Source organism: Lissotriton vulgaris, chromosome 6 (genome assembly GCF_964263255.1).
Source record: "Lissotriton vulgaris chromosome 6, aLisVul1.2, whole genome shotgun sequence".
Classification (NCBI taxonomy): domain Eukaryota; kingdom Metazoa; phylum Chordata; class Amphibia; order Caudata; family Salamandridae; genus Lissotriton; species Lissotriton vulgaris.
In genome coordinates this window covers 1,726,686,678-1,726,704,823 of record NC_141694.1, presented here as the reverse complement: position 1 = coordinate 1,726,704,823, position 18,146 = coordinate 1,726,686,678, and the positions used below count along the sequence as shown (strand labels likewise).

At 42.8% G+C, this 18,146-nt stretch overlaps 1 protein-coding gene across 1 annotated transcript in view; it reads right to left on the bottom strand.

The window, feature by feature from the left end:
- Positions 1-18,146, bottom strand: part of FAM177B (family with sequence similarity 177 member B) — a 108,574-nt gene that overhangs the window by 4,271 nt on the left and 86,157 nt on the right. The window contains exons 3-4 of the mRNA XM_086927947.1: positions 6,334-6,400; positions 378-475 (exon numbers count right to left, since the gene is read on the bottom strand). Of these exons, the coding sequence (XP_086784073.1) occupies positions 378-475; positions 6,334-6,400 (165 nt within the window). The remainder of the gene's footprint in view (positions 1-377; positions 476-6,333; positions 6,401-18,146) is intronic.

The following is an 18,146-nucleotide window of genomic DNA, read 5'->3' as shown; positions in this document are numbered from 1 at the left end:
AATTTTTGTACAGAACAGTGACATTAAAAAGGGTTTAATTTTTTTTATTATAAATATGCAGTTTTAAAAACACAACAGTTTCCAAACATACGCTTTTTTAAAGTGCTTAAGGAATTCCATCATCTATAGCATTCGGAAGCCTCAAGAACCTTTCGGCCAATGGCAAAGCAGAGAAAGAATGAGAGGCGTGGTCAAGGAGGGAACCAGGCTTACTTAACCACAGCTAATAGAAGTGGTGAAAGAAGCTTTTGTTTTACACAGTATGGCAAAGTAATGGGTCCACCACTTGAGCGGTGTCACATTTACATCAGTGAGTGGATAGCTTTTAATACTAGATAAATAAGTTACATTTAGAAAGTCTTTAAACCTCCTCATACCTCAGCTTGTCTCCTGCTGTGTTCATCTACTGCGTACTGATACTTGGGCACATTCAGTCCAAAGAGCGTTGCTAGCTTTCCACCAAGGAATTCACAGGCTAATTTCACAATAATGGAAACAAAAGAACATGTAATGAATACAAAGAGTATGGCTTGACTACCATGGTTTCTATCAGCTATTTATTTATTTACAACTAATATGTATTTCAATTATTAACCAAGTAAGTCTACTGGCTTTATATATTAGACTTCTGCAAAGCACCTCCATTCGTCAAGCATTATGACGTTCTCACAAAAACAGCAAGTAAAGTATGTGTTTGCAAACCACTTGCGGCAGGTCTATCCTAGCACTGAACGGGGTCACCAAGTTTCCATTCCTGTATTATGTCAAATAAAGATGGAGGAGTGGGGTCTCTCAGCCCAATATAAGTTGATCGTGTGTTCCTTTACTGAAGCAATATTGCACAATGTCCCCACATGAGAGTTTTGCATTTTCCATTCTACACAGAAACAACTAATGAAATGTATTTACTAATTTATATATTAATGAATTATATATATTTTGTTTTGGGTTGGTAAGTCCCAATGGGTGGCCACAAACTTTGATGATGAACAGTTTTATACAATCCAATGTAAAACATCTAGTATACGGAATAGTAATATAATGCAACAGAATATAGCAAACCTAAATATAGGATCAGTTGTAAAAATGGAAAAAATATATCTATTTTTGATATAATGAAATATAAAAATAATGCCAAAAATACAGTAACTGTTCTACGAAATTCTTTCAGAGAGACATGGCTTACACAGCTGAACTGTTTCTGAAAAAGCAGAATGTTCATCTCTCCTTTAATGATAGGAAATGATGGACTTTTTCTGATGTCAGCTGGGATGAAGTTCCACACCCTGCAGCACTTTTCAAGAAGAACTGGCACACAGTGTTTGTATTTTTAAATCCTGGGGTCTCAACTAGGAGTATGACCCTGCTCTGATGGATTTGTTCAGTTTCTGGTCAAGGAAATTGGATCCTTCCAAAAATATGGCTTTATGTGGGATGCTGGCAAATTTAAAGATGCTTGTCACTCTTATGGGGTGCCAGTTCAGACAGACATGTTGTGGTGAGATGTAATCAAAGTTTGTTGAGCATGAGGCCAGCCTAGTCACTGCATCAAGGGCTGCCCTACGATGGATCAGATGCAATTTGGAAATTAGTCAATAAAACGAGTTAATCTGGACCAGTCTGTGCATTATAAGAGACTTTATAGCCAGCTTAATATCTGGATTCAAAAAAGAGGGTTTCATTCCACAGCGGAGTCAGAGTTCCAGTTGTGCCCTTTCTCATTGTATTGATGTTTTCTTCAATGTTAAAGTCTTTGCAAAAGTGGAAACTAATGGATTTGGTAGGTTTCATGATTGAGGTTTACAGTTTAATACTACAAGTGATTACAGCCATGTCTCTATTTTCAGACAGCATTGCAGCGCACATAACAGGGAAACCTCTTTTATGTGGGTTAGGCTTTAGGTGGTATTATGCTATCCAGTTTGCAGATCATCAAGGCTTTGGCCATGCAACATTACTAGGAGAGAAGACTTTTGGACAGAGCTGGCTGGGTTATTATCTGCATAAAGGTGGAATGAGATGTGATAGCAGCTGAGTATGAAGGCTAGATGTTCTATGGAAAGGCTAAAACAGGCAGGTCACGGAATAGAACCTTTTAAGGTCCCTTTCTGGATTGTTTAGTGATAAGAAGGAACGCAGCCCATGTTTATATACTGATTCTGGTTTTCGAAGTATGATGAGACCCAGCTGAGTACTCTCTCATTAAGTATTTTCATGAAAGTGGCATTGTTCAGGTATTAACAACTGCTAATAGGTGAACTAGGACAATTAGCCAGAAGTCACCTTTACCATGGATGCAAAGGGTGTTGTGAACTATTTTCAGAACTGCAGTCTCCATGCTGCATCCTGACATGAAACCTAACTAAGGATTATTGAGTAGGTTGTTTTCCTCAATAAAGTCTTTGAGCTCGTCCGTCACTGAACTTTCTAGGACGTTGGGTAGGAATGGAAGATTAGGGACCCCACAAAGATTACTTGATCTGAAGCTTGAATGGTTCCTTCTGATAAAGAAGAGTTGCTCGTGTTGATCAACTAAGGTGTCACAAACAAGCTTATTTCCTTTAAAGGTGCTGTGAGACAGATTCAGTGAAGTGGGAAGAGTGTTTAGTTGGCCCACCGTCTTCAGCAGGGCTGCCAGGTTTACCTGTCTGAAGGAGGATGAAATGGCTTTGACATTTTGTGGGATGCCATTGTTGGCTTCAGTTTTCATAGTCTGAGTGAGGAAGACTTCTATATCTTCACCATCTCTATGAGGAATGTTGATAACTCCTCAACACTCAAACCAGGGGTTACCAATGACCTATCCACCCTTGGATAGTTCATTGGTAATCCCTGGTTTGAGGAGAGTGAATTCCTTCACATCTTGAAGAGCTTTTTAGGGCATTTTTGGCTTGGCCTATCAATATCCTTTTGATGGTAGATTTAACTTTGAAGACAAGATTTTATATGCATTCGATTCAAAGTTGTGCCAGTTTCTCCACAAGGGTTTTTGACACCATGTTTTGATGTTCTGGGCTTTCGTATTATAACTCAGCAATTATCAAACAAGTGTTCTAATCTCTTAGCTTTTTGCCTTGTAAGTATGTTGGGGCAAACATACCCAAAATCCCTATCATGTTTTCAATAATTGCAGGTTTTCCCAGAAGCACAATAGCATCCCAAACCCAAAAGAACCCACAGCTTCTCAAGACAACATGTTCAACTGATAAGACAATCTCACACAGTTTTCCAAAATGGCCATTCAACATTACATATACATGAAATGAATACATGATTAAATAAATAAATAAATACATGAATAATTATATGGGCACTTTTGTAGATATAGCGCTAAGAAGTGCGTAGGTGCAGTTAGAATCAGAGTAGAGTAGTTAGCTTACCCAGAACAATCTCAGTGTATTGGGTGTCAGGGAAACAATGAGATTGGATATCTAGTTGCATGAAGCTGTGTGCACAAGACAAGAAAAGAGCACAAAAACAGCAATTAAATCCAGCAGGCTATGCTTGGCATTCAACCTATTATGAACTGACAGAACCTGTTCTGAGAGAAAGAGTGCAAGGCTGAGAAAACATATGGGTTTTTCATTAACAGAGTAAAAGCAAGCAGAGAGTTTTATGTTTAACATATGTAGAAAAAAAGACATGGAAAGATAACTGGGAAATAAAGATGCCCCCACCCCCTTCGACTTTAGACAATCAGAAGGAAGGAAACTTTATTGTAATTTGCAAAACTGTTTGCGAAAAAGTAAGAACTGCAAGACAGGTGATACTTTTGAAAAGTACAGCTAGAGCACAGAAGGTTGTTCTGGGAATGGATGCTAGTTTATAGATAATTGAACATGTGTTTTTGACAGTAAGGTGAGATTCGCATATGGATGTAGGCCACAGCACTTTACTACTGACGAGCTGCTCTGCAAGGATGAGCATCTCGTCCAACTCTGTTGTTCGCTCAAATCGAATGCAAAACAGAAGTTATTAACTTTTCTCTATATTTATTCCTCTTGTGAATATTTAGGGAGTGTGTTTCGTATAAATGGGTACTGCAAACTCTTCTTGGGTGTGGCTGCTTGCCTGGTTCAAACAGGTGCTTCGGCTGATCTTGATTCCAATGTGTCTGATAAGCACCACACCCTCAGGGAAAAGCTACTAAAATTTGCTGGAGGGCTTCAGGGGCATGTTATGGCCACTTTTTCGGGCAATAATCATATTTGAGTAAGAGTCAAATGGGGAACAACATTCAGAAGCACAGCTGAAATAATGTCAATACGTAAACCAACACACCACTAAAATTGTGCTCATCACACTGCCCGATTTAACCTGCCACTGATCCACACCGGTTTGGTTGTCAGAAAAAGAGACAACACAAAACTGACAACTCACAAAAACACCAGTGCTTGAGGGACACAGGGTATTGGCTACTGCATGACATTAGAGATCCCCATCTATAAATCTCAGGGATGTCCTAAAAATGTGCCACAATCTGGAGAAACTGGACGGAGTATAATTAAATCATTGTTGAAACAAGGCTTGATAAAGAAAACCCACGTGATAAAAAACTGATGCCTGACATGTGACGTGGTAGATGTGGGAAACTAATATGCTGGATAGTTATAACTATTTAGCTTAATGTGTGATGTTGAAGCACAATCAATAATGCCTGGTGGTTGATTAAATAAAATGCAAATAAAAAAGAACCTTTATTAAAAAAAGATGAGCAAAGTGATAATTTATTTCAGAAATTAAAAACTATGGAAACTGTAAGAAGCCCTGTGTCATAATTTTATGCTTTGCTGACTAAAACCGGGTCTCCAACCTTTTCTGTACTAAGAGCTACTTATGTCTAATGAACATTTTCCCGAGATACTAATATTATTGTGCAACAGTGACCACATCAGACAAGATTACATTAGTCAATCAATCAAACAGCATTTGTAAAGCGCAACACTGTCACCCCTAGAGGTATCTGGGAGCTCTGTCTCTATTGAAGAGCCAGGTCGTTAATCTCTTTCTGAAGTCTGCCAGAGAGGGGCAGTATGGAGCTTGGGGGTGTTCCAATTCTTGGCAGCGATGTAGGAAAAGGAGCAGCCGCAGATGCAACAAAGGCTGGGTGTGTCTGTGAGAGCGCAAGTGTCTAGCTGGTTGTGGAAGTTCAATCTATGGTTGAGGTAGGAAGGTCCTGGGTCATGGAGGGCTTTGTAGGCGTGCGTAAGGATCTTGAACTGGTATCTTTTCTGGATGAGGAGCCAGTGGAGGGCTTTCAAGTGGGCAGTGATCCAAAATCGTTTGGGAAGGTCCAGGATAAGTCTGGCTGCAGCATATTCTATGGTCTGGAGTCTTGTGAGGAGCTAAGTGGAGATGTTGGCATAGAGGGTGTTGCAGTAGTCAAGGTGGCTGGTGTTGAGGGCCTGAGTGACAGTCTTTCTGCTGTTGGTTGGGATCCATCTGATGATTCTGCGCAGTATGCAAAGTGTGAGGAAGCAGGAGGAGGCAACTGCATTAACCTGTCGGTTCATGGTCATTTGGATGCCGAGGATGATGCAGAGGTTGCCTACAGGATTGGTCGGTGTGGGTCCGAGTTCTTCGGGCCACCAGCTGTGGTCCCATGAGGAGGTGTTCTTCCTGAAGATCAGTATCTCAGTTTTGTTGGGGTTGAGTTGGAGGCAGTTGTCTCTCATCCATTTGGCAAAGTTAATCATGGCGTTGTAGAAGTTGGTTTTGACGTTGGAGGTGAGCAAGAGGATCAGTTGAGTGTCGTCTGTGTAGGAGATTATGTTGAGTCCATGAAATACGATGACATCTGTGAGGGGGGTTCAAGTAGAATGTTGTACAGGGTGGGAATAAGGGATGATCCTTGTGGCATTTTTTCTAATGGATACTGACTTGGACACTGTTATTACCCATTTCTACTATAACCCTTTTCCATTTGGGTCCACAGGTTGCTCCTGTAGCATATACACAACTGAGGACTGTCACAACTGTAAACTCTATGCAAGGGTTACTTCAGCCTTACGAGTTTGTGAATATTCAATAGCATGTCAATTTGTGAGCATTTACAAACTTGTCTTTGTCCCTTTCCCACTCTGGAAATGGTCAGAGATTTACTTTAGTCAGGAGCTCATTCCAAATATGACGAGGGAAAACAAACACCCCCTAACCTTTGGAGGGTATTGGACACAATTTCCAGAGACTTCCAGAAAGCATAAAATGTTAAACAAAAGCCCAGAACCAAAATGTGTGGTTCCCGGTGACATGGAGCAAGTGGAAAGTTACATTGTTAGTTAGTATGGTACATTGGCAAGCGCCTTGTAACACAAACGTAATTTCTGTACTTACTGAAAAAGGAGGCGGTTGCAATCCTCACAGCCCAGAATTGAAGGTACGGTCCCCAGTGCATTTTGGACTGTCAAATGAAAAGAGAAAGTGATGGTAAAAGGTAATTCTGGAATAATAATGAAATGACAGAAGAGCGTTCGCACATTTAAAGTATATAAGCAGAAATGTAATTACCCTCAGTTAAAAAAGTCTTCATTGGAACCAAAGTTATCAACTGGGCCCATGTCATGATGTGACTTTAAGCTAGTCCTCTGGGAAATGTAGGCCCATATTTATAATGGGGTAAGAGAAATCAGAACCCACATCATGGTTGGTGCTATTGGAAGAACCACCAGAACTAGCTGTAAATAGCTCACTTGACTTGGGTCCAGTAAGCAGCCAAGGACTTCTCGTTTGCATGAAACCACTTATACAAAATACGGCATATAAATGTGGGTCTTTACTCATCTTGTATAAACTAGAGCAGGGGTCTCCAAATTTTTCTGTAATAAGACCTACTATGTCCAATAAAACTTCTTGAGAGCTACTTTTATTATTAGAGTTGTAAAAGGGACCATAAAAGACAAGATAACATTACTGGTGACCATATGCAAGATTACCAGCAGAGATCACCTCAATGCATCAGGAATGGTTGCCAGTGGAAATGTAAAACAGGCTTAGTCAATATGGGATGCCTCTACATGCATAAAAAATAACAGCCATAGGTACAATGACTCTGGCACTAAGGAAATAACATTTGTAAAACATCTCTCCAATGTCACATGATTTATCACTCAAATATCATCTTTAAATACATTTGGAAATTCATCTATTATTCTACAAATATCAGCTTAGGAGTTCTCAAAGCAAACATATATTCCTATTGATTACATACTCAATTTTGGTATATGTATATTATTCAACCAAGCAAACGTTTTTTGTTTTATTCATTATCAAGAATTACATTTCATAATGCCATTGTTACACAGAATATATACAGTAAATCAAAGCAGCAAACGTTTCTAATTTAGTAGATTGGGCTGCACACAGGAGAGCTACTTACAGGTAGATCTCAGGAGCTCAGGAGCTACTCATTGGAGAAGCCTGCGAGGTGGCAGTGTTATTATGTAATCATGGTTAACTCATGCTTTAATTAATAACTTTGGCTATGCTTGACGAATCTGCACGAGACTGGGCAACCAAGTAAGTCACTTTTGTTAAAATCCTGTAAAGTTGTTTGCAGATTGTTCCAAGGGAGGTTTTTCTATTACGAAATCTAAATATCCTGCAAATGAATTCAGCAATGTGAATTTTTGTAAAATAATACACAGTTAAGGCTCTCTTTTGTGAAGTAGGGGTTTTGAAAACCACTAGGAAACATTCGATACAAAAGCTTACAAATGTTATATATACACATACATCCTTACATATGCATCCATAGATGCCAACCCAGTATTTCACCTTTTAATACAACTCCTCTGATTTCTTAGAACATTTCCTAACAAAACTTGAAGTCACCTCAATGATGTGGCGCGACATCCAAGCCTAAGAGTCTATGAGCGATAGGCACTTCTAAGGTGTGTTGGGACCAAGGTAATATTTTCAAGGGGCACTTCCTGTAAATTACCTTATCAGAGAAAACTGAAAAATGGGAAGACGCTATTGTGGCTGGGAATAAAAGATTGATGCAAAAGATTAATAGTTGTGGAAGTTGGAAAACATGGAGTGGGAACCCAGACTGTATACACATCTGCTAATATTAGTCGCCATGTTTGAGAAGGATTGTGTTCTTCTGCTTTGTACGTGGTACACTTGTTAGAGTCCTTTGAGTCAGCAATTTGAGATACATTTTGATAATTTTTAGTTACATATTAGTGGTACTTTTATTATCTAAACGCGTCGGATAAAGAGAACAACTTTCTGCAAAATAAATCAGGTGTGGAGAAGGCAGGATGCCAAGAACACAGAGCAGGTGCACAGCATGCAGTGACTCGTGGGTCTGCATACCTCACTCTACACAAAAACAACATAGGGGGCAAATGAAATGTCCAACTTCCTATGAATAAAAGTGTAAAAAGACGAAAGTCCGTTCTATTGTACTAACCGTATATGAATGATCCCTGAATATTCCTTTGTTAGATGTATTGGGGCCAATTCAAGAAAGCATTTATCCGTATGTGCAGTAGCATTACAAGGGTACTAATTCAAATAATCATACATGTCTTTCTGAATTGACCTCTTAATCACTATCAAAAGTGTTGGAAATAATATATTTATCCTCTCTAGTATGGTTACTTTCTTTTTCAAAATTGGTATTTGATTTGTTATTGGCCTTTAATCAAATTTCTTTAATAAGTCAATATTTATCTGGGCCAAATGTATTTTATTCCTGATTCCTCCTTCCACCACTGCATGCACGAAAGGATGACCATTAACTTTCTCACATTTACCCTAATAAAAGTGAGCTGGTGCTCAAACCAAGCAAAAAAATATAGAAGTGATATTTCCTTGTGGCCCGAGGATAAGGCGGTCCCTCTGCTAATTTATTTCCCAGTTAAATGCCTTGGAGTACATTTTGATGAACCCCCCTCCTTTAATGCATAGATCAACTTTGTCTCCTCCTGTTTCTTAGCTCTGAAAACCGTGGGGAGAGGTGCTCCCATTCCTGCCTCGTGGACTTACACCACCAGTTTGTCTCTGCAAGTGTGCTCTCACAAATGGATCCATGCAACATCTTGTATGTTGTGCTATATCTTGTGCTGCTGGATTAGGCTCTAAAGAAATCTTAAGAAATCGTGGAGTATAAAGTAACTCAGTGTACAAAGTGTGGCAGACCTTGTGCTCAGACCCACATTTCCAATGTGAAACGATTGTGGCCAGGGAGCGAGACTCTGTGATTCTTAATACCTAAGGCAGTAGTTCCCAAACTGTGCGCCGTGGCTCTCTGGGGAGCCATCAAACCTAGACAGGGGAGCCATACACCAAGCACTTTAATGCATTTAATGTTGAAGGAGGGGTGTAGGCTTCAGTTAAATTAATTAGACTTACAGTAACAATAATGAAGGCCCTGGCAGCCCCACAAGGAGTGGCCATAGCGGTGCGCCTGCGCCTGCACTGGGTTCAGTTTAAATACCTACATGGGGTCTGCTACACATGCATGCATTTATGGAGGGCGGGGTTGATTACCTCCCCTGTATGCCTCAGATGTAATCAGGAGGAAGGTACGTTGATTCACACGGTTTGGCAGTGTCTCTCCCGAGATCGTTTTTAGAGGGGGGTTTACAATTGTTTATCGGAGGTGCTGGGATGGGATCTTCCCCGTTCGCCGAAACTAGTGCTACTACACGGCATGGAGGGGCTAGGCGGCAACGTTTACAAACACCATTTATTGTTATTGGGTCTTAAGTTAACCAAAAGGGACATAGCGAGGGCGTGGAAAGCACCTAGGTCCACCGCATTGGCCGCATGGAAGAATGGGCTGGACTTTTGCATGGGCCTAGAGAAATCCATCTTCATTGCCAGGGGGGGCTCCCTAAAACACTTTAAAATATGGAAAAGTTAGGCAGAATATCGGGGATTGCTCCTAGACCCGGTTCCGGTAGAACGGGACCCGCGTTTATAAGGCTAGGGCTCACAGGGGAGGATTCGGGGAGAGGGGCTGATGTTGGAACCCTGGTGGGTAGCTTTATTTTAATATTAGAATGGTTCTGTTTAGAGTGGGTGTACAGTGCGATCGGGGCAGAGGTTGGGGGTTGAGTTAGATTTTTTTATTCTATTACCTTTAATTTTTCGTGGGTATCATTCTGCAAAATGTCAAAGTCAATATTACATGGTCTGATTGTGCAGACGTCCCTGGGACACAGGGCCCTGTAGTATATGTGCCACTTGACAAATATAATGTGTTTTATTTTTTTTATTGAGAAATCGTAGGAGTCGGAAGAGTAAAGGTCGCGGTCGAGCTCCAGCGCGTTAACAACGCCCCAGCAGGTAAGATATCATAGAGACAGTGTTCCCCATATGTTTCCGGGGTCCATCCTTCCTCTCCCTCCGGGAGACCCACAACGCGGATGTTGTTGCAGCAAGGGCACCCTTCTGCATCTTCGATTCTGTATTCAAGTGTATGTACCTGGTCTAGGACATCTTACAGGGCTGCTGCATGACTAGTAGTAACTGGCTTCAATTCCGATAGTGCCTGAGCATGTGATTGGACTCCGCCAGATTGTGGTAGTCAGCTCGCAATAAAGTAAAATCGGATGCTACTTTGTCGATTCGAGCTTCAAGAGATGAGTGGGTCTGAACCAATACAGTTCCGATTTTTTCGACCGCTGCCAGTACCAAATCCAGTTTTGCCGTTATCCCCGTGGTTGGATAATCGCCTGTTGCATTGGCCCCTGCCTGTGGAGGCTCCAGCGTGCCGGTATGCACCGCATTATGCTGCGCATTGGTATGGAGGCAGCCCATTGCCAATTTTTGCGCCAAGAGCATGGACGTTCAATGTTAAGCAGCCGCAAGGGAGTGTGTATGGAGACGGGCCTTAAACACGCGGTCGTTCTCGCTGATTGTCTGTGCGCCAGTGAGGTTGGCACTAGCTGCCTCCACACCGTGGTAGGTGTTTCAAGCTCGTCGTGTTTGGCAGTAACTGTCCCTCTGTGGCGCAGCGCCTGCAGACGTGGCGTAGATTGGGTTACCAAATTCTGGCACAGGCAGGCGTAAAAGGGAGCGCAGGGTGCAGGGCAGATCGTGTATATCCCACCCACCGCAGCTGTAAGGCTCATCCCCACACGTCACCATAATTACTACAAGGAGCAGCACAATTAGTTGCAGGCACAAAAGCGGGGTCCACCCGCAAGAAGATACAGGCCACTTCGCGCTCTGGTCGGTCCCCCTGGCAGAACAATGTCAGTCCTCTGAAAAGGTTACTGGACACGCACAGGCTTGATGTCACTGTTGGCCTCCAGGTGTCTGAAGCTGCGCAACGTCTGCAGGTGTGAGTGTAATTCGAGTCACCAGGCTCCGGCACGGGCAGGCGCCTGCTGGACGCAGGGTGCAGGTTAGATCATGTATGCCCCACCTGTCGTAGTTGTAAGATTCATCTCTACACCCCTCTGCAGTGCCGCGTGTAGCCGCACATACAGGCGCTGGCACAGCAGTAGGGCCACTTGCAATAAGGAATAGGCCACGCTGCGTACTCAGCTGTTTTCCCTAGGTAGATCAATGTCAAATTACGTGAGAGTGCCTCGCCCTATACAGACTGAATGACACCTTCAGCTTCAAGGCCTCTCCTATACCCCCAGGGCAGCGATACTGTAGCAAGAATATTCAGAACCCTCTTGACAGCGATCACACAGGTAAGGCACGACTCGCTTGATTTCTCAGGGAGGGGGGGTTCAATGCGCGGTAAGGTGCAGGCTATTTCACCCTGTGCAGGCCGTGTCAATGTCTGGGAGAGTGCAGGGTGCAGGACGTAGGACATGGTGTGCGCCACTCACGGGGTGTAAGGTTGAAGTATTGGCGCTTCCTGCAGCAACAGCTGGAGCCCAGAACGTCCACCCCGCCACGGCTACGGGAGCCAAATGCCCCGGGAGCAGGAGGCAGGTCGCGGCTGTCTAAGAGCCGCCTTCGCCCATGGGCCAATGGAGTTGAGTACTCCAGCCCCTGCATTGTCAGCGACTCCAGTAGTAGTCCGCAGGTCCCTCTAGCGCCATCTCGATAGTGAGGTCCTGCGGTGCCAGGGGGAAAGGCCTCCACTGCGCCCTGGCTGCCTCCATCAGTAGGGTTAAGGGCCACGATGCAGCCACACTGCAGCAGGTGCCGGCTCCAGCGACAGCAGCGGCGGTGGCACTCCCCCAGGACACTGCCCAGGCAAGTACTTCTCAGCCGTGTGCTCGTATAGACGCACCCGCCAGCACGGTCATATCAGAGTCTCCATCGCCGGATTCCTGTGGGTAGGGCCTGGGCACTGATGCGACCACAGGCAGCATAGGGTGATTAAGTACAAAGAATGTCTCCTGCAACCTTCACTGTCGCTGTGACAGTGTGCCTAGTTGTAGGGCAGCGCCGTAGTCGCAAATATGTTTATTTATCTGGTGGTATGTTCCCGCTTCTGCTGCGGAGTTCCAGAGGGTGCGTTTTCGCTGCTGCCACCACTATAGGCCAGGACCATGATTTAGGGGTGCTGCAGGGCCTCAGTCGGAGTCACAGTCTGGCGTCAGCTGAATGCTACAACTTTCTCTTTCGGATGGGTCGGATGGCAGGGGGAAATCAGGATAAATGAGGGATTGGGCGCAGAGCCTCACTAAGTCGCATCCGCCATGATGGCTCACTGGCCACAGCCCCTCAATATGTATAATAATTATGTTTATAAATGTATCGATTTTATTTAGGTCTGCTCAACAAATGCACACATCACTTGAGGCTACATTAATTATATGGTTTGTTTAATGTACATGGGGGCGCACCAAATAGACTTCTATTTGGTGCGCCCCCATGTACATTAAACACACCATCTAATTGATCTGGAGAGCACAGCAACGCCAAACAGCAGCTGGCGTTGGGGTTGGCGGCACAAAAGAACATATACAAAAAATTGGACTTAATTAGGAACTGGATTATAGGTGCGGCACTGTAGGGTCCGCTGCTGTCTTTTCGTACCTACATTAATTATATGCTTAACATGTATATAGGTCACTGCATAGGTTTCATATAAGTAATTTGATTAGATACTTATGGTTCTCCGTTTTTCTATTTATCACAATAAGTAAATTCTATCATAAATATGTATCTACATTTGCTTCACTATTGAATTATTGAAAAAGAAAAAAAACACACAAATACAATAGCTTAAAGTACAGCAACACTTGAAAGTTTGAGTTTATTAAATACAATGTAAATCTTGATATATTACCTTCCTTATACATGTTCACCTTCCTTGTACTGATGTATCTATGTATTTATTACTTTACTCCGAGTGTTAAAAACATTTGTGTCTCTCCAATGTACTACCGTGTTTCACCCAATACCTCTCTCAGTATATACTCTACCTCCACTCTCTGACTCATCCCAACTCATTCTACTACTATTATCTCCAAAATATCCCACTTCTACTATACTAGTATGATCTCCAAAATAACTCTTTCTAGACTCCTCCCTCCTCTATCCCTCCTTGTAGTACCACAAAACGAACACGAGTGGAAATTAAAAAGCATACCATTGGATTTATCAAGATTCGATGGAACAATTAATTCCCTTCTATGGGTGGAACTGAACTCCAAAATGGAATTTTAGAACTCGAAAGAGGACAAATGTTTCTCACACATTGGGGCCACACTTATCTTAGTATCGAGTGAAAAAATAGGAGCTCATGCATGGGACAATATACTGCGGAAAAGAAAGCTCATCATAAATATTTGGAATATCTTCCATTCACGCATGAGTTATATCGTTAAGGGAACACGCTGATTCATAGATGCTTGAAGAGAAAAAAACAACAAGCCTTGAAAAAGCCCTGTGGGCGAAACGCGCATCGGCTGCTGTCTTCTTGTGATTTGTGAAATTAAAAACAGACTTCGACCCATGAAGATTTGTTTGGATTATTCACTCATTTCCTCTTGAGACTTTTCGGACTGAATTACATAGGGCACTGAGACTTTACAAACTGTTTGGAGCAATATTTACATTACTTATATTGGAAATAATGATACTGGTGTGCTTAGGTATTTTGTTTGTTTTATCCAAAGGGAACTTGGTCTCTTCAAAAACTGGATCACTAAATCTTCCAGTCATACAATATGCAGACAACCTTTTCATTCTGGATCACACCCACATAGGGATGCAGAGGACCTTAATTATACCCTCCTAATATAACATCAAGAGCTGCCTAACAACTAACACTGCAAAAACCAATGTTCTGATCAACAGAGATGGAACCTTGGATCACTTAATATAACAACAACAAGCAAATACAGTTCCCTGGGCGTTCGGCAGCCAAAACAACATATGCATTGGCAAAACTCCATCTAAACCTACACAGTACTACCACAGAAGGAATTTGCATAGCCGGTCATGCCAAATTGTTGACGGTCATAAATTATGGGCATCTTGCCTTTCCTGGAGTGCTATTGTCTGTCCTAGGGTACTGACAATCTGCAGCTTGCAGCAACTTTTTTGGACTAAAGAATCACATACAACCCACCTGCTGTGATTGGAATTTGGCCTTGTACGCCAAGAAATCAAGTGTGAAATGTCCATGATAAAAACTTACCACCTGGGTGCCTCAGCCCTAGAAGGTTCAATGAAAAGCATTCAACAGGTCATTTTCAAACTAGAGTCAAGTCCCTGGTTAAGTTACCTGGAGAAGGCTTTTAGCTCCGTGAACCTGAACTTTGGCCTCTCCATTCACATGGTGGCTACTTACCAAAAGTTAAAGAGCATCTTAGAAACTCATGGAATGCAACTGTTCAAAGCGCTTGACCTAGAGGAAGCTTTACACATTTTAGGGGCTCCAGGCATTCTTCAATCACACATGGCAGCATCACTTCAGCCTCTTCTAAAAGCTGTTCTAGACAGGCCTGCTTTAAAAAATAAAGTGCATGTTGTAATGTTTTTTTATTATTGTGAAGATTATAATTAATCATGCAATACAGTATCTACTTACATTACCTCAAGCCAGCTAAGGATGTGTATTTCAGCTCTGGGGGCTTGACCCAGATGTGCAGCTAACATGGTGCATGGTACACAGCAGCGACATAAGGTAATCTGTGCATTGCAACCTGGGACAAAGCCACATTGATATGGATGTACCAATCTAGGCAGAAAAGGTAGCTGGAGATTGGCAATGACCTTTCCCAATACAGTACATTCCATGGCAAGGAGTGATTGTGTCCCTGGTCCTACAGGCCACTATGACCATTGTGGTCAATATTCAACCCAACAAACACTGTGACATCGCGTCGAGGCTGCAGAACTGTATGCATACTGTGAGTGAGTGGATGACACAGAACTGTTTAAAGCTCAACTCCAGTAAAACGGAGGTGGTAATGTTCGGCAGCAACCCCTCCTTCTGGTCCCCAAACTGCTGGCCTTCTGCTCTAGGCCCTTTACCACCCCCCACCAAAAAGGTGAAGAATTTGGGAATCTGGATTGATGACACTTTAAGCCTTAAAGACCAGATCAACGCAGTGACCTCAACCACCTCACTCATTCTCAGAACCTGTAGGAAAATAATCCCCCTACTTCCAAAAGCAGCACAACAAATAGTAGTTTCAGCCCTGGTTTTATCCAGGCTGGACTATTGCAACGGTCTATACGTTAAGTTGCAAGAAGGCTCCAGGCACAAATTGCAAATGGTGCAGAATGCTGCGGCGAGACTCCTTACAGGTATCCCCAAGTATGCTTCTATTTCTCCAGCTATAAAAAATCTCCACTGGCTTCCAGTCAAAAAACGCACCCAATTTAAGGCCCTCTGCCTGGTGTTCAAGGCCCTGCGAGGATCTGGCTGTGACTTTTTAAAGCAACAATTCCGCTGGTATATTCCAAGAAGAACACTCTGTTCATCCGAGGCCAAGCTGGTAACGACACGCATAAAAAAAGCAAAAATAGGTTGCAGAAGTTTCATCACCAATGCAGCAAAGGCCTGGGACATGCTTCCCTTATACCTTAGAAGCATGACAAACCTGTTGGCCCTCAGGAAGTCCCTAAAAACGTGGCTCTTTAACAACTGACCTGCTTCTCCCATGCTTACATTCCACGGGTAGGACTTCATCATAGCGCCAGGACATCTCAGGGTAGCAGATGTGCTCTACAAATCCAATTAACATTAACAATGAGTCTCTGCATACAACAGTTCTCGGTCTTGTTTAGGTAATACCAATATGGTCTCCCTAGTTGATTATGAGAGCACCCCTACACGTCAAGCCTCAGTATATATGATGTGGAGGCCAGTGGTTATTTTCCACACTTGTCTCAAAGGCTGACTGCAGGGCACAGTCTAAGCATGAGTATTATCAAGCCAACTACTGCAGCAGGAGACTCAGATATTACAAAGGACACCACCTTTATCAAAGCCTGCCAGAGCTGAAAGCAAGAAAACTGAAGCTTGAAAATGTGGAAGTCAAAGGAAAGACCTTTATTGAACCAGACTCAAGTTTTGTACCCTTCTGGCTAGCATGGGTATACCACCCCATGGATATGGGCCACTGAATGTTCAACCAAAACGAGGAATTGTTTCTGATGATAAGAATTTGAGTCTTACTCCCGTTAAGCGTTGACCAGTTCAAGATATCCAGCCTTGAAGCGCAATAGGGTCATCCTTAAGACAAAGGATCTCATTGCCTGGTAGGCACTGAAGCTTCACGAGGAGCTGTGTTATCATAAGCATAGGAGAGAGATCCTTAAACCAGAACCTACTGATCTGCTTCACTGCGGCATGAAGGTAAACAATGAATAAGATAGGGGAGAGCATAAGGCCCTCCGGGGCCCTACATCCTACTGTCATCTCTTTAAAAATGAAGAGGGTAGTGGAAGCAATTAAAAGCAGCCTGTGAGAAATGATCAAGACCACTCCAGTATGAGGCTGGCCAGGCCAAGGTTTACTAAACGGCACAGGAGAATGTTATGGTCGATGGTATTGCATCCTGCGGACAAGCACAGGAGCAGAAGGCCAACAGTCCTGCTTTGATCTCCCATGACCAAGAGGTTTTCTTAGGCAGCAACTAGTACTGCCTCAGGACTGTACCCTGTCCGCAAGCCAGGTTGGGACCAATCAAGTGACTCCTTCGTTTCAAGTGTGGCAGCTCATCACTTAGGTAGATGTCACTCCATAATTATGGTCAGTCCAGGGGAGGAGTAATGGACCTACAGAAAGGCAGACCGCTTGGGTCCAAATCCACGTTTTTCAAAAGGGGGTGATAACTCTTTTTTTTAAAAAGAGACAGGTACTAAACCTACTTGAAAGGGTACATTAATGGCATCAGCTACAAGGTGCTGAAGGACAGGTGCATGAAATCTGAAGATGGTCACCAGCCATGAATCCAGTGGGCGACATTACTGGAGGCAGCAAAGAGTATCAGTTACCTCATCTGCTAAACTGTAAATCTACATCTGTCGTAATTTTGGAAATATGTCCAAACATCCTAGCCCCCACAACCAAGTAAGCTGAGCTGAAAGGCACATTTTGAGAGTAGTGCCTCGATCTAAATGAGACAGGACCACACATCAAAGTAGTCAGGAAAAAAGGCTGAAACCATCTCACTGTGATCAGGCTAAACAATCAAGCAGTATTATCAATAGATGTGCCATTTAAATATGAGAGCCATGATGGTCTCTTCTACATCTCCCTTTGCAGTCTGGAATTCACTAGTCCATTTAGGGATTGTTTACCTAGATTAGTGCAGAAGGTATACCTAACCATTCTTCATTCTAACTTTTTAAGGGTCACCAATTATTACCCATGGGCACTTCTGCTATAGAACTACTGTTCTCCAGCTGACATACTTCATGCAGATGAGCATAGTTGCGTAACACTGATGGGTCGCAACATAGGACAAAGAAGGATACACGGTGGAACACTTGATGGATTTCTTACACAAAACACAGGAAAATAATGTTATAAACTTTTTCTATTATACTCCTAACAGATTGAAATTAAAAAAAGTGAAACCCCAAAGACATTACTAATGTCACAAAAAGGGAAGTAATGTTCTGAGTCCAAGGGAGAAAGTCACATTTAAATCACTGGAAAAACGGATCTTGAATATAGTAAGAGATAGTCTGTCTTCGCTGGACTTAACAAACAAATGTTGTGCCAGGCAAAGCTTGCCAACTAAGGGGGCAATTCA